The 17,124-nt window shown below is 42.4% G+C and overlaps 1 protein-coding gene and 1 non-coding gene across 2 annotated transcripts in view; both read right to left on the bottom strand.

Annotated features, from left to right (window-relative positions):
- BLM (BLM RecQ like helicase) overlaps positions 1–17,124 on the bottom strand; it is a 90,015-nt gene that overhangs the window by 3,329 nt on the left and 69,562 nt on the right. Inside the window, exons 17-21 of the mRNA XM_036844776.1 lie at positions 16,136–16,283; positions 9,489–9,688; positions 8,858–9,050; positions 4,858–4,980; positions 2,516–2,717 (exon numbers count right to left, since the gene is read on the bottom strand). Of these exons, the coding sequence (XP_036700671.1) occupies positions 2,516–2,717; positions 4,858–4,980; positions 8,858–9,050; positions 9,489–9,688; positions 16,136–16,283 (866 nt within the window). The remainder of the gene's footprint in view (positions 1–2,515; positions 2,718–4,857; positions 4,981–8,857; positions 9,051–9,488; positions 9,689–16,135; positions 16,284–17,124) is intronic.
- TRNAG-UCC lies at positions 16,005–16,077 on the bottom strand. The gene has a single exon. It is a non-coding gene; the product is annotated as a tRNA-Gly (tRNA).

Here is a 17,124-nt window from a genome sequence, read left to right as displayed (position 1 = left end):
CGTGGATCCTCAGCCAGGTGAGCAGCCTGGACATGTGGGAAGCCACCTTGCAGAGTGGTTCAGTGGAAACGAGGGTAACGGGGCACAGATACAAAGAGGCTGCTACAGGGTAAAGCAAAGTTACACTACTTCCTGGTTTTAGCCAGTAGGGACTAGAAAATAATCCCACCTTAAACACATGGGCTAATTAAAAAATAGCATCAAAAGTGGTACTGGCTTTTGGACAAATATGAGTTTTACTACTTACTAGCTTAGGTTCTAGGCCATAGGGCAAAGTGCTTCCGTCTTATCAACAAAAGTTGTGAAAACAATAAGGGAGTCAATGGTTTACTTTGTTCTAACTAGCAACAATGAGGAGATCATGATGGGTTTTCAGGAATCTCCGTGGACCACGTGCAGCAGTGAAAGTGCTCCAGGCAGGCCTGGGGGAGCCAGTGTCCAGTCCCACCTGTGAGACTGGTACCAGGCTGGGGACAGCTTCACCTAAGCCTTCCCCGGGGAAGCTTCAGGAAGCCTCAGCTTCCTCATGATAAATCCCAGGGAGTTGGACAGAGGCCTTTTAAGGTCTTCTACTCTGTGTGAGTGCCTGAGGAAATGAGTATGTCCCAAAATGGGGGAATAAATGAAGAAAATAAGAAAATGTCCCTACTGAAGAGCATCTGCAGGTCACTGCACACTAAAAACCACAAAAATTATTATTCGACCATAAAAATGAATGAAATCCTGCCATTTGCGATAACATTGATGGACCTCGAGGGCACTATGCTAAGTGAAATAAGTCAAGGACAAATACTGTATGACCTCTCTTACAATGTGGAACCTAAATATATATATATATATATACATATATATAAACCAAGTTCATAGATGCGAGAACATATTGGTGGTTGCAAGAGGCTGGAGTGGGGTGGGTGTAGGATAAATGGGTGAAGTTTTTTTCTTTTAAAAGTTTAAATAGAATTAAAATAAATAAAACCCACAAAATTAAACTAATATTTACTAATGCCTTTAATTTCTGTACCCCAACAGAAGGATTAGCACATACAAGATGTTTGTTTATGGACTTAACAAGGAAATGACAATTTGGTAACATCTGCCTTCCTTTCTTTTCCCCCACTCAATTTTTGGTCTTTATTACCCAGAAGGAAAAGAGGTAGAAAAACTGAAAAAGAAAAACACAACAGCTTGCACAAGTTTCCTGAGGACTTGTTCCCTCTTCCTGTAAGCATTTCTGTTACAATACATAGATGCTTGGGGCCACATTCTCCAGACTGACGGGGTGGTCACAATCCTACCAGACCTTACCTACAAGGCAAGGGCAGAGCATGTCCTTGCAGAAACCAGGAAAAAGGGGCTGTCAGAAGCAGTGTGATTATGAAGAAATAAGACGCTGTCCGGATCGTCACCAGGACCTGACAGTAGTGCTATCTTTGTTCCGCCTTGGTGAGCGGAGAGCACCCAAAGCGGGTGCAACCCAGCTCAGCAGCCAGGCAGATGTAGGAAAGGGAAGATGGCGGGGCTGGACTGACCTCTTGGGGTTCCTGCTGTGGCCTCTTCTCTGCTACCCTGTAAAGCTTGGGAGGCTGGCTCTCCCAGGTGTTACTGAACGGCAGGGAGTGTGCGGAGCCTCCAGGTGGAGGCCCTGCAGATTCTGCAGCAATAGAAGCGGTGTGGCAAGTATTGGCGAAAGCATAAGAGTGATGAGAAAACAAAACCCTTTGTTGGGACTTCCCTGGTGGTGCAGTGGTTAAGAATCCTCCTGCCAATGCAGGGGACACAGGTTCGATCCCTGGTCTGGGAAGATCCCACATGCCACAGAGCAACTAAGCCCATGTGCCACAACTACAGAGCCTGCGCTCTAGAGCCCGGGAGCCACAACTACTGAGCCCACACGCCACAACTACTGAAGCCTGCGTGCTCTAGGGCCCCCATGCAGCAACTCCTGAGCCCGCATGCTGCAATTCCTGAAGCCCGTGTGCCTAGAGCCTGTGCTCCACAACAAGAGAAGCCACTGCAATGAGAAGCCCGCGCACTGCAACAAAGAGTAGCCCCCGCTCGCCGCCAACTGGAGAAAGCCTGTGCACAGCAACGAAGACCCAACGCAGCCAAAAAATATACATAAATAAAAAGAAACTTTAAAAAAACAAAAACCAAACAAACAAAAACCCCTTTGTTTATTCAGCTAGTATATGATTTACAGTATTTTAGGTGGAAAATTAACTTAAGAGCAACTGGCAGGAAAAAAAAATGTTTTTTTCCTAAGGTAATGTCAAAATTGGAGAAGTTTTTGCAAACTAGAAAACTTTAGTGATCATCAACCTAGGAGTAGATATCTTAAAAATCTGAAACAAATGTTTTTGTTTGGGATCAGACCTTAATCCTCACTCCACAAACGGGAGAGGCAACATTTAACAATGGCTTATTTTAATAAATGCTTCAAAGCAAATCAGAGCAGCTGTACTTTTATATTTTTCTCCCTTCTACCCTACATTGCAGAAAAGGTGGCAGAACTTACCCTTTTGTCTTGGAACCACCGAAACCAGTTTTTCTCCTCTTAGACCTCTGGGAGGCTGGCATCCTTTTCCTCTTTCTTTCATTTTTGGTTTTATTTGCAAAGTAGTGAGAAGATATGGGTGTTTCCTCATCCAGCTCCTCAGGGGCATTTCTTCCAGTGCCTCTGCTGCTGGAGGGGCTTCTCCGTGAGGAATCGTCCTCAGCTACAAATGGACAATGCAGACATTTACCGGTGATGCCATGCTGATCCAAGTGTGGTTATAGTCTACGCACAGATACACAGCACAGGGGTGCAGTTCAGCCAAAGCCCAGCTGCTTTCCTGTAGCATCTTGCCACTTGGATTCAAACATCCCACAAGAACTGAGCACTTCTTTTATTTCACAAAGCCCCAAAGTAGTCAATGGCAATTTATTTTTAAAGAAAGGGGTTCAGAATTCATTAAGAAAACGTGTGATGCTCTAACTTAACCAGAGACGTCAGGTTTATTAGCTCACATTCTGTAGCCCACGTCCCTGTTATTGTTTGGGCAATTAATCCTGTTAAGTTCTTTGAAAAGTATAAAGTGCTAAACAAAAGACAATTTTATTTATAGTTTTACGCATGCTGAAAAAATAAGTCCAACATAAGGAAAACATACCTATGTCCTGCACCTCATCTTTGGGCGATACTTACTTAGTAAATGGCTGTCAGAAAATTCTAGACCACATTTTTACTCTTCTTTGCATAATAGTTGTGAACATTTCACATACTATGCAGGAAATGGGTCTGTATGAAAGCACACATTTGCAAAGAAGATGGTAATTTCCATAGGTATTTGCAACCCAAGGCACACCCAAAGCATGAAATCTCCTTCTAGGTTAACAGTGACCAGGTCTTCATTTTCTGAAGATATTTCCTGGCTGGTCTTGTTCACCCTCAGGCTACCCTACCTTACTGCATGGTAGGAAGGGCACACGGGCAGACAGTGCAGCTCGGGTGAAGAGTGCTGTCATCCCAGCTGCGGGACTTTGCGGAAATGAAAAGGCCTCACCACTTTTCACCTCTAAAATGGGTGTTGGGGAATTCCCTGGAGGTCCAGTGGTTAGGACTGGGCTCTCTCACTGCAGTGGGCCTGGGTTCAATCCCTGGTCAGGGAACTAAGCTCCCACAAGCCACGTGGTGTGGCCAAAAATAAATTTAAAAAAAAAATATATATATATAAAAATAAAAATAAATAAAAAAACAAAATAAAATCAGTGTTATAAGGATTGAATGACACAAAATAGGCAAAGCTCTTGGCTCTGTCCTCCCTCAATAAGTGGGAGTGATCACGACCACACTGTGGGCTATTTCCGCAGAGTAGCCCTACCTTACGTGGGCAAAAATCCCTATCCAAACAAGTTACTATAATAAACAAACGTTAAGTTCCCACCAAGAGGTTAATGTATTTGAAGTAAGGATTTATGGAATAATCACCATACAGAGGAATTAACGAAAACCTGACTCTTTGGCGTTTTGTCAATGGATAAAACACGACTGTGGAGAGACAGAACGTGAAATGCATGCTCACTCATGTCTCATCCTGCTACTCTGAGAAGGACCCCTCCCGTGGTCCGTTACAGAAACAGGGAAACATTTCACTTGGCTAGTCTGCATGTGGCAATACGCTGGAGGAGGGCGCCCGACTCCTGCACCTGTATCTCCCACAACGAAATCTTTCTTTGTTCTCGATTTTCCCTGAGCGCATGCTTTCTACAGCTCAATGTTGAGCTTCGTAGTTAGAGGTGCTACATGACAGGCTTCCAGCAACCTTTGGGAACGTCCGCTAATGATGCACTCACTCGGGCAGATTCTTTCAGTGGCTAATAACAGTAAGATTCTCCAGTAGTCCAATTACATGTTCATTTACCCAAAACATTTAAACTCCACTCTTAAACTTTAGACATGCTTGTCAGATAACACTTCCCGTCCTCAGACATGGAAACTGAAAAACAAAGAGGCTATGTGTGGCCTACCAAGGATTACAGAGTGAGATGGTCGCAGATATGTGATCTGCACCCAGGGCTCCAGATTCCTCAGGCACTTGCCTTAACAGAACGAGCAACTCCTGGGCCCAAAGGTTGTCCTCTGGATCCTGTTAGCAAGTTCAGTAACTGGTCTCCCCTGGGGGACCTGAGCACCGGTGTCCTCTAAGAGGTGCCCGGCACACCACCGGGGTCTGCTCTGAGAACCTGGATGTCAGTGTGACAAGGTGTAGGGACCGTTAACACAAGCCAGAAACCACATGAATCTAATCCAGTGAGATGCATCGTTTAACATTAAAAGAGGCTTTCAGAAAACCCATATTTGGCTGTATACTGAACCTGGCAATGTCCACTCAGAATATTTCTGTAATATTGGAATCACTTCTGCACCATATTTTTCCAGTTTGTCTTCAGTAACACCATCAATTTGAAGCAAAACCTCAGGATCAGACGATAAAGATTCTGTGCATGGGCATAAAATTAGAAATTTAAATTACCACCCAGAGAAAACCCACTGAATTTATGCTCATTCACCCATTCAGCACATGTTTGTTAAGTGCCAACTATCTGCAGAGCACCGGGTACATGGGCTGATTTTCTAAAAGGCAGTTAAATGCTGACAGAGGCAGCGCACAGGCCCAGAGGGCAGGAGCCCGTGGTCCAATCCCAGCAGCAAAGGTGTGTGGAGTCAGGGCCGAGAATGGGAGGGAGCACGGGACGTGGGGGGAAGCGGAGTGGGGGTTCCTGGGCAGTGTGCCCCAGAGGTAACTGGACTTTGCTCTTGGCCCACTGTTCTCACAAGCAAGACTTGTCTAGCTACAAGTATGGTGATGCTTGTTTGCAGAGAAGGCCCACATCTGTATTTCCAGCTCTGACTTCTCCCCTGCACTCTACATTTGTATACCCTACTCAGTAAGGCCTTAACTGAATTCTTTTTTTTTTTTTTTTTTTAAAAGCACTTTTCTTTTTTATAGCTACTTTATTTATTTATTTTATTTTATTTTTGGCTGTGTTGGGTCTTCGGTTCATGCGAGGGCTTTCTCTAGTTGAGGCAAGTGGGGGCCACTCTTCATCGCGGTGCGGGGACCGCTCTTCATCGCGGTGCGCGGGCCTTTCACTATCGCGGCCCCTCCCGTCGCGGGGCACAGGCTCCAGACGCGCAGGCTCAGTAGCTGTGGCTCACGGGCCCAGCTGCTCCGTGGCATGTGGGATCTTCCCAGACCAGGGCTCGAACCCGTGTCCCCTGCATTAGCAGGCAGATTCTCAACCACTGCGCCACCAGGGAAGCCCTTAACTGAATTCTTACTTCCCCCCAACCCAAACCTGTTCTTCAGGTCTTTCTGCACGTGGGTGAAGCAAGTACTCTGCCTTTAACAAGTAGGCCATTAAGAGTCTTCTGCGTAGGGCTTCCCTGGTGGTGCAGTGGTTAAGAATCTGCCTGCCAATGCAGGGGACAGGGGTTCGAGCCCTGGTCCAGGAAGATCCCACATGCTGCGGAGCAACTGAGCCCGTGCGTCACAACTACTGAGCCTGTGCTCTACAGCCCGCGAGCCACAACTACTGAGCCCACGTGCTACAACTACTGAAGCCCGTGCACCTAGAGCCCGTGCTCCTCAACAAGAGAAGCCACTGCAATGAGAAGCCCACTCACAACTGAGTAGCCCCCCCCGCCACAACTAGAGAAAGCCCGTGCACAGAACGAAGACCCAACGCAGCCAAAAATAAATAAATTAAATAAATAAATTAAAAAAAAAAAAAAGTCTTCTGCATAGAGAAGGCACAACAGTCTTATAGCTAGACAAGCCTGTTATTTTAAAGATCACTCTGGGGCTTCCCTGGTGGCGCAGTGGTTGGGAGTCTGCCTGCTAATGCGGGGGACACGGGTTCGAGCCCTGGTCTGGGAGGATCCCACATGCCGCGGAGCGGCTGGGCCCGTGAGCCACAACTGCTGAGCCTGCGCGTCTGGAGCCTGTGCCCCGCAGCGGGGGGGGCCGCGATGGTGAGGGGCCCGCGCACCGCGATGAAGAGCGGTCCCCGCACCGCGATGAAGAGTGGCCCCCACTTGCCGCAACTAGAGAAAGCCCTCGCGCGAACCGAAGACCCAGCACAACCAAAAATAAATAAATAAATAAAAATAAAAGTAGCTAAAAGGAGGAGGAAATTATTAAAAAAAAAAAAAAAAAAAAAAAAAAAAAAAAAAAAAGATCACTCTGGCTGCTGTACACAGGAAATGGATTGTAAGGGAAAGAAGGGAAACCGGAGCCTGATGGAAGCCACTACAGGTGTGAGAGAGGATGCTGTGAACTAGTGGGTAGTAGTGGAGACAGAGAGAAGAAATAGATTGGGACATGTTTTGGAGGCTGGGTCTGTAGGATTTATTGATGCACTGGCTATGGGCAGTGAGGGAGTAATAATTCCCACGTATCTGAGTTGAGCAAAGGGTGGATTTCAAATCCGTGATTGTAACATCATTTCTACGTTTAGAGGAAAAGAACAGACCTGTGGGACAGACCAGGAGGTTTATGGAAAGGGTTACTGGAAGATAAAGTGGGGGAGCCCCAGATCCCTGGGACTTCCCTGGCGGTCCAGTAATTAAGACCCCACACTTCCACTGCAGGGGGTGTGGGTTCAGTCCCTGGTTGGGGAACTAAGATCCTGTATGCTGTGAGGGTGTGGCCAAAAAATATAAATAAATAAAATAAAAAGAAATGCAGATTCCTGATAGAATTTGTACTTTATCTGGAGAGCTCTTGGAATTTTAGCCAAGTATTTAGAAGATTAAAATGAATATCATGTTCATTATCTGGAGATAAGGAGACCAGTTAGGAAACTTCACTAATAGCCTAGAAACAAAATACTACATTTCATTGATTCTAAGATATACTTTTTTTTTTTTTGCGTTTTGGCATTCCTGAGGTCAAGAGGCGTCTTACAAGTGCTGACGGCCAAATGGCAGCTGTGCTGTCACTGCCTGCGCCTGTGAGAACTCAGTCATAGCTGTCAGTGCTGCCGGCATGCCGACAGCGCCACTGCAGTGCTGGTTCCTCACATGTTGAATTGAATTGCACATGAAATGTGTTAGAAAAGACTAGACTGTGATTAGCATTGAGAAAATGACTGTGCATGCAGAAAAGCTCAGAAACGGAGTAACGGGGGATAAATTTGGCATTAACAAAGCAAATTGTATGTCCTGGAGGAAATGACAATTCCACAGTTCCTTGCAAGCAACAACCAAGTGCTTTACATGACCTGAAGTAGATGAAGCAGTGTTACATTCGTGTTACTGAGAGACGTGCAGCCTCCCGCTGACACTTTCTGGTATCATCAAGGAAGTGTCACCATCAAATCAGAACGGGTGACAAGGATTTTGATTAAAATTTTGGGGAACAAAGTGGAGCATGCTAAAAAGGCTGTATCACTAACATTCCTGATGACATGAGGGAAAACAAAGACATGGACAACTGACTCAAAAAATGATTCAGAAGAGTCAGGTTTTGAATGTGAATTTTTACAAGTACTTAAATCAATCTACTTTGATTGTATGCATTTCCATATATGCACAGTTACATATGATAAAAATCTAAATAAAGTAAAAACAACTCTTTCAATAAAAGCACTGTGTCACAGTTTAATTAGTAGAATTTTTTCTTTCTCAATAGTCCATAAAATAACAATGTGGCATTTTAGAGTTGATGAAATACTGTAATGACCTATGGTGGCAGGAGTGGGGATGGAAGAGAGAGAACGTGATGATTGTGAGTTTTTATGAAGGAAGAGGGTGGAAGGAAATGTATACTAGTCAGTCAACCACGTGGCCAACTTATTTTCCAGGGACTTTACTATTAGAATTCTGGGTTGAGCTGTTTGAAGCCATGGAAATAACTCACATCAGCAAGTATTTATCAAAAAATACTTAGACACAGCAGTGTGCTAGATCCGGATTCAGAGAAGCATAAAACAAAATCTCTTTTCGAAAGGAACTTAGCTCTGCATTGCAAAGACGTGTACACACATAGTTAAACATCATAAGGCAGGCAAATAATGCACACAAGTTCATTAAGTGACATCTGGTGTTAGCGATTAGAATTATCCATATCCTAACATGCAGCATTAGACTGAAGTATAAGATTGAAATTATACCATGTCTGAATAACAAAGTACTGTGTATATCTTAAAAAATATATTTTATCTCAAGAATGAGTTTAAACTGTTTTTCTGAGCTTTCAATTCAGAGATCAAAAAGACTGAGATATATTAATGCTCTTGGTAAGTTCCTTAGCAAGATTAACTTTTAGCCTATTAATTTATGCCACGCAACAGAAGACTCACACACACCAACCTGCAAGCTTCTTGAGAGTGACAGTATTAAAAATATTAAAGTAATGGACACCAAAAACTTTTCCCAGAGATTTGCAGACTTCCGTAAGCTCTCCAAGACATTTCTTAACCATCTCTTCCCTCTGAGATACCTTTGCCACTAAAGCTTTTTGTTTTTTCACACTGCTGGAATTTTCCGTTTCCATAAAGTCTACCTTTGTGAGAGAAAATGAGAGCACAGAAATGAGTGCATGCACATAGAGGCTTTATTTAATGCTTAATTACATTTTTTGGGGGGTATTTCTGTTATGCCAAGTAGATAGTAAGTCCCTTGGGAACGGGGCTGTATATTCTCCATCTTTATATTTCCTGTGCCAGCACAGACTAGCTTTCTGATAAATGTTTATTTAATGAATATATGATGATTTAATGATCTGACAACCCATTCAATTCATTTTGACAGGTGTTACATTACTTGGGTTCAATTTTAAGATCTCTTTCTAAATTAAGAAGAATAGAATATGTTCATACAGGACAGTATATATAAATTCAGTATCCATAAGCTTTGGAAAAGACACTTGAGTTTGCAGTGAAATAGTTCTGTCTACTCATTGTGAGATAATAAAATAAAATAAACATTTAAAATACCATACCTTTAAATGACCATTTAGTACATGTTGGGCTTTATTTCCAGGCATCACATATGCAATTGGTTGATCATTGGCATTGATATATAAGTCTTCATCCAAAATCCTGTCAAGTATCAGCTTTTTAAAAAGTCTTTCAGCATTGTGTCTTGAATAAGCAGATCCCTTTCCAAATATTCCTGACTGAATTTTTGCACTCTTACTCCCTGGTAAGAAGGTAAGAGAAATTAGATTAGTAAATGTAGGTATATCATAACTCTAATAGAAGAGGCTAAAAAAGCCATTTATGGACAGGTCTGGGTAAATGAGATAGCTAAGCTCTTCCACAGGAAAAACCATGGCACAAATAGACACTTGTTTCCATGAAGTAAGAATATTTGAGTAGAACGCTAAAATAATTGTATGTACTTCTCTTCATCTTTTTATAACGTGCATTGGCCAAAAACAGCAGCAAAATTAAGTTTATCATTTTAGCATGTTGCATGTACAGCTTATAAAATTATATTAGAGCAAACAAATCAAAGACATAGTTCATATAAACCTTAATAGCTTCATATCACTGTTGCATAACACTCCACAAGGCTGTATACTTCCCTCCTCCTCCCACTGACTGAGTCCCACCCCCAGCTGGATCCTTGGTTTCACATCCACGCTGCACTAATGACTCATGTTTTCATCATAAACACAATTTTTTAAAAAAATTTTATTTATTTGTTTATTTATTTTTTTGGCTGCGTTGGGTCTTCGTTGCTGCGCACGGGCTTTCTCTAGTTGTAGCAAGTGGGGGCGACTCTTCCTTGTGGTGTGCAGGCTTCTCATTGCAGTGACTTTTCTTGTTGCGGAGCACAGGTTCTAGGCGCATGGGCTTCAGGAGTTGTGTGGCACGTGGGCTCAGTAGTTGTGGCTCGTGGGCTCTAGAGCGCAGGCTCAGTACTTGTGGAGCACGAGCTTAGCTGCTCCACGGCATGTGGGATGCTCCCGGACCAGGGCTCGAACCCGTGTCCCCTGCCTTGGCAAGTGTATTCTTAACCACTGTGCCACCAGGGAAGCCTCACAATTTTATTATAACAGTCTACTTAAGAAGGCTTGTGACACTGATTGTAATCAGAATTAACAATTACTTTGTAAAGCTTTAGCTCTATTTTAAGAGTTCCAAATAATTATTATAAATTATTGTAAATTTCAGATGGCTTCTGGTCATAGATGCTGAATGATTCAAGTTTTTCCTTCTTCAAGTGATTTGTATCCCTGAAATGTCACACTCCTGGGGCAGGACTACTGCTCTGGTAACGGGCTGGCTGATGTGGACCAACCCTAGTGTTGAGGATAACTACGAAATCTGGACGAAACAAACAATTTTCTTAAAAAACACATAAGAGCTAAGGAGAAACTGAAGAATGTGTCAGAAAAATGTCTGACTTAGCAATCTACATGAACGGTACAAACAGAGATGTAGACGAGGGTGTATTTAAAAGGCTATTTATCACATCACTATTTACAATAGAAAAATATGTCCTAAAATAAAACTATTTAAATACATTTCATCAATATGATAAAATATAAATTAAAAACTACTTAAGAATAAAAAAAAGAAAATGCTTATATCCTGTTACATAAAAATGACAGAAACTATACATACAATATGATAAATATGTGATTGTGAGCAAACACACATTAAAACATTAGCAGTTTTTTGGGGAGTTATTTGTAATTTTCGGTTTTCTACATATTATAATGTAGAATGATCATGATCATTCTTATAACAAATTATTTTATCTGCAACCCCTTGTACCCCCAAAAGAGTCCAAACTAGGAGAAGGCAAGAATCCAGAAAGGGAAGACCAGCATTAAAAGTTGCTTTGTCCTGAGAAATGTGCAGATCCAGGAGACACAGCTGAGAAACTGAACAAACCATCTTCCTACTCCAATCTAGGCTATTAATTTTTTAATTGCTTTATAGATTTTTAATTAAAGTAATACATGTACATAGGAAAAAAATACAATATAGCACAGGAGGGTTTATAATTAAAAGCAACATTCCTCTGTTCCACCCTTCCCCTCCCTAGTCTCACTCCTCTCCAAGGCAATCACTTTTTTAAAAAAATTTAATTTAATTTTTTTTATTTTTAATTTTTTTTGGCTGTGCCTTGCAGCATGTGGGATCTTAGTTCCCTGATCCCTGGTCGAACTCGCGCCCCCTGCAGTGGAAGCACAGTCTTAACCACTGGATCACCAGGGAAGTTCCGGCAATCACTTTTTAAATAGCTTGTTTTCAGCTCTTCTGGTGGTTACCTATGCATGGAACCCATACTCTTGCTGTCATTCCACTGGCCAGAATCACCACCTGACATTTATATATTGACCCTTCACAATGAAAGATGAGGCTTTATCTCATTTATACCACCCTCTTCACTTTACCCTGCCCTGAATTTTGCTAGTTACATAATACTGGTTCATCTATTGATTTTTGGGGTAACTTTAGAGTGTCTGACCACTCTCCCTCCCCACTATGTAGGAGGCTACCAGCACCCCAAGCTGTCCATGTACTCCTCTTTTATTTTTATTTATTTATTTATTTAAATTAATTTATTTATTTTTGGCTGCATTGGGTCTTCATTGCTGCGCGCGGGTTTTCTCTAGGTGTGGCGAGCAGGGGCTACTCTTTGTTGCAGTGCGCGGGCTTCTCATTGCGGTGGCTTCTCTTGTTGCGGAGCACAGGCTCTAGGCACGCAGGCTTCAGTAGTTGTGGCACGCAGGCTCAGCAGTTGTGGCTCGGAGGCTCTAGAGCGCAGGCTCAGTAGTTGTGGCGCACGGGCTTAGTTGCTCCACAGCATGTGGAATCTTCCTGGACCAGGGCTCGAACCTGTGTCCCCTGCACTGGCAGGTGGATTCTTAACCACTGTGCCACCAGGGAAGTCCCCCCTTTTATTTTTATTTATTGTACTTTTATTTTTACATCATCAAGATTAACGTCTATATCCTGCCCTGTTCTCTAACCATGTTTAAGTCTATACATTGACTCTATTGTAGCTAATCAGCAACATTTATATTACAACAAGCTTCCTTCCCCACTTAGAACTCATGACTCTTGTGCATCTCTAAGGAGGATGTTCACTGTATTCAGACAAATGGATTTTTTTTGCACATTTTATTAATTACTCAAAATCATGCAGCCATTTCCTTTGTTTTCTATTTGACCTTGGCTCTCTTTTATAATCTTTCCCCGGGGAGTTTCTTTTTTTTTTTAAAGATTTTTTTTGCTGTGGGCCATTTTTAAAGTCTTTATTTACTTTGTTACAATATTGCTTCCGTTTTTTATGTTTCCATTTTTTGGCCCCGAGGCATGTGGGATCTTAGGTCCCCGACCGGGGATTGAACCCGCACCCCCTGCATTGGAAGGCGAAGTCTTAACCACTGGACCGCCAGGGAAGTCCCTCCCCAGGAGTTTCTAAGTGCCTTTCTCCTTTTGCTGTTGAGAAGTAACATTTGTGTTCTTTACTGTCATCAATAAAAAAATTCATTTCTTGTTCTTTCTCTATATTGCTTGGGACTTATTTTTCCCGACTTTCTGTTACAATTTGTACAGACTGCTTACTGGACCTGCTGCATAGCTGTGACTCTGGGATTTCTTCTCACTGGACCCATGGGTCAGTTCCTCTGTTTATGGTATACATCATATCACCTTCTTTGCCTTCTAGTCTCCAGGGCTACTGACATTAATCTGATGTCAGTTTGGTTTTGGTTTGTTTTTTCTTTCCAAAGCTTTCTGGAGTATCTCTGAAGGGGTCCAGGACATGCCACAGTGGCATAAAAATTATTTTGAGCAGAAGGTACCTGAATTTTTGAAATCCATCTGCCAAAAAGCAGAGACTCCCAAAAGAACTCAGTTGTCTTAAATCCCCTCCCCAGGAGCAACCAGAGAAAACTGACTCTTATCATTGGAGATGAGAAGTCTCCACACAACACCTAAACAGACACTGTCACAAAAACTGCCATGTCTCCCCGCTATCTTTCTCCTAAGGGCCCATTTATCTTTCCCTCAAATCATTTGTTTCCTCCTAACCCTTCCTCCGCCTCTACTTCCCCTATTAAAATGGTATACAAGCCTCAAATTCTAATTGCCCCTTTGAGTCACATTTTCTATGAACTCCCACACATACGTGATTAAATCTGTCTTTTCTCTTGCTAATGTCCCCAACAATTAAATATAACAGAGTGGAGAAAAAGTTTTTCTTCCGTAACATCTCGTTACTCTTGGTATTCTTAAATTTCATCTTATAAAGCATCTTATTTAGCATTAAGTGGGCATTTTAAAAAAAATTTTGGCCATGCCGCGCGGCTTGTGGGATCTCAGCTCCCTGACCAGGGACTGAACCCAGGCCACAGCAGTGAAAACACTGAATCCTAGCCACTAGACCATCAAGGAACTCGCCAAGTGGGCATTTTTAAAAAATAATTATTTATTTATTTATTTATTTATGGCTGTGCTGGGTCTTCGTTTCTGTGCGAGGGCTTTCCCTAGTTGCAGCAAGCGGGGGCCACTCTTCATCGCGGTGCGCGGGCCTCTCACTATCGCGGCCTCTCTTGTTGCGGAGCACGGGCTCCAGACGCGCAGGCTCAGTAATTGTGGCTCACGGGCCTAGTTGCTCCGCGGCATGTGGGATCCTCCCAGACCAGGGCTCGAACCCGCGTCCCCTGCATTGGCAGGCAGACTCTCAACCACTGCGCCACCAGGGAAGCCCCCACAAGTGGGCGTTTTAATTAAGGTTTTTTGCTTTTCCATTCTGGGAAATTTTCTTTTATCATTGGTTTGATAATTCCCTCTCTCTACTTTCTATTTCAAAATTTTATTTGTCAGATTTTACATCTCCTAAGAATTGATCTATATTTTGTCTCTCACATTTTCCATATAGCCTTTTGCTCAGGTCTTAAGAAAATTTTCTTGACTTTATCTTCCAACCTTTCCACTAAATTTACTTGCGTCAATCATTTAAAATTTTTAACAGCTCTTTCTCTATTTTCTGTAACATTCTATTATTATTTAAGTCTTTATGAAGATACTAATCAGGAGTTTCCCCTCCCACATCCCCAGAGCTATTGCTTATTTTCTAAATTATCTCTATCCGCAGGGTCAAATACGCTACTTATTTCATCTTTCGCTTTTTTCTTTTTGGCTGCACCTCACGGCTCACAGGATCTTAATTCCCAGACGAGGGATCAAACCCTCACCCCCTGCAGTGGAAGTGCGGAGTTCTAACCACTGGACCGCCAGGGAAGTCCCTTGGTCTTTCTCTTGACTGTCTTTTTTTAAAAAAGATTATTTATTTATTTATTTATGGCTGCGTCAGGTCTTAGTTACAGCGCACGGGCTCTTCCTTCAGTGTATGGGTTTCTCTCTAGTTGTGGCGCGTGGGCTCAGTAGTCGGGCTCAGTAGTTGTGGTGCGTGGGCCTAGTTGCCCCGCAGCATGTGGGATCTTAGTTCCCTGACCAGGGATCGAACTGGCGTCCCCTGCATTGCAAGATGGATTCTTAACCACTGGACCACCAGGGAAGTCCCCTTGATTGTCTATTTATATTTAGTCTTTAGGGACCACGTTAAACTTTTTAGGTGGATTTCTTGTTATTTTATATCTAGGTCTATTTCCCCCCAAATTCCTCCCCTGAATGGGGATATCTAGTTACCAGGTTTGCTTTAGGGTAAGTGGGCTGGGTGGCCCCCAAATGCCACTTAGGGGCACTGGCCCCCAGCTCAGCTGTCTTTCTACTCCTCAAGCAGTTTGTTTATCTTTGTTCTAGAATCAACTGCAGGCTGGTATTCCATGCAGTTCTTTTGTGAGCAGACTTTCTTTTAACCGTCCCCTCCTATTTTTGGCTCCTCTGCTTTTACTCCCACCCCTCAGGCCTCTGAGCTTCCAAGTCTGAGTTGGCCTGGTGATAATGGGGTTCTGCCTGGTTGACAGCCCCTCTGCTATAACTTTCTCTACATTTATTGCGCATTGTGATTTACTGCATTTCATTCCATTTTTCAATATGCTTCCACCCATTTCATCAAAGATTTTTAAAACCTCTAACCTGATGATGGTCTCTTTCTGGTTTTCTATGCTGTTATGGATTTAATCCTCATTTTATTTCCTTGCTACTATTTTAATGGGGCTTCAAGCGAAAAAAGAAGACAGATACTTAAGCTCAGGCTGCCATCCTGAACTGGAAGTCAGTCAATGGGTAATTCTCCAGGGAAGTTATATTCCATTCACTCAGATGAAATTGTATAAACTTTATTATTTTCTTTTTTGTTTGTGGAAACTCATCTTAGGGACTTACATAAATTCTATAAAAATAATTGGTAATAATTCATAAAAACTGATTTTCTTTTGTTACTCAAAAAGGTTTTATTCTAAAACTCCTAGCTTCTATAAGAAAATAGAAGAGATTTTTTTCTATGTACTTGTAATGAATTCTTTAGAGATTCAACTTTTTTTTTTTTTTTTTTTGGCTGTGCCGTGCAGCTTGTGGGATCTTAGTTCCCTGACCAGGGATTGAACCTGCGCCCCCTGCAGTGGAAGTGCAGAGTCCTAACCACTGGACCACCAGGGAATTCCCTAGATGTTCCATTTTAATCGATGTAACTCAAACAATAAAACAGATGACTTACCCAAGAAAATGTCGACCAGCATATTCATAGTAAATCTCCCAGAAGGACCTACATGTTTTATATTTCTTGTTCCTTGTGATGAACTGTGTTCTTGAACAAATCTTACAATATTTTTTACATCATCAGTCACATCTCTTGTCTTATAATCCTATGAATAAAAAGAGATTACCTTTTGCTATAATTAAGATACCGATACCTAGATCGCTAGGATTTAATACTAACTGTAACAGTCCCACAATAAACCATTTCCAGACTAAAACCAAGACCAAAAACCAAGGAAGTTTCAAATGTTCATTCTTTTCTAAGTTCTTATATTAACCTTGTGTCTAGAATAATTAGCACTCTACTATATCTATTTCACTTCTGTTTCACAGACAAGTTACCTGAGAGCACTCTGTGGGTAGAAATATTCTTTTTCTTTCAAAACCCTTCATACCTCTTTTGGTCACTTACTGGATGGTGACCTTTAGGGATGAAAAACATTGTCCAACCATGCAGATGTATGAGTTCTGATCTCTTTTGGGTCTTTGGTACCACAGTTAATCCTTTTTATGACCTCCGGTCAGTTCCCTTTCTCATTCCCCTCAGTTGTCTCCAAACTCTGCCTACCATTACTATGTGGTCTTTTGCTATCGTCTATCCTAGTTCTCTAACCTAGCAATACTAAGCACCTGCAGTTCTCAAAAGCTGCATCATGCTTCTGTGCCTCTGTATATGCAGTTCCTCTACCTTCTAATTCTTGTTCATCCACCACAGTCCTGAAGACAAATAGGTTTCTTGTCCTATACTAACAATTGGTAGTGATTCTGAGGCTCTATCTGGCATCATCACGAAAGAGTGCCCCATCACTCTCTCCAACATCATTCCTGCCTTAATTCTTGGTGACTAGTGTACAGAGATGATCCTCCCACACCTTGGCCTTTGGCAACTTGATCTCCTGTACTCCAGTGATCCTGTCCTCCACATATGTCAGCCCCTCACTCCCATGG

This window comes from Balaenoptera musculus, chromosome 2, assembly GCF_009873245.2.
Source record: "Balaenoptera musculus isolate JJ_BM4_2016_0621 chromosome 2, mBalMus1.pri.v3, whole genome shotgun sequence".
In the NCBI taxonomy this organism is placed as follows: domain Eukaryota; kingdom Metazoa; phylum Chordata; class Mammalia; order Artiodactyla; family Balaenopteridae; genus Balaenoptera; species Balaenoptera musculus.
Note: the sequence above shows the minus strand (reverse complement) of the source record. Positions and strands in the feature narration are given on the sequence as shown.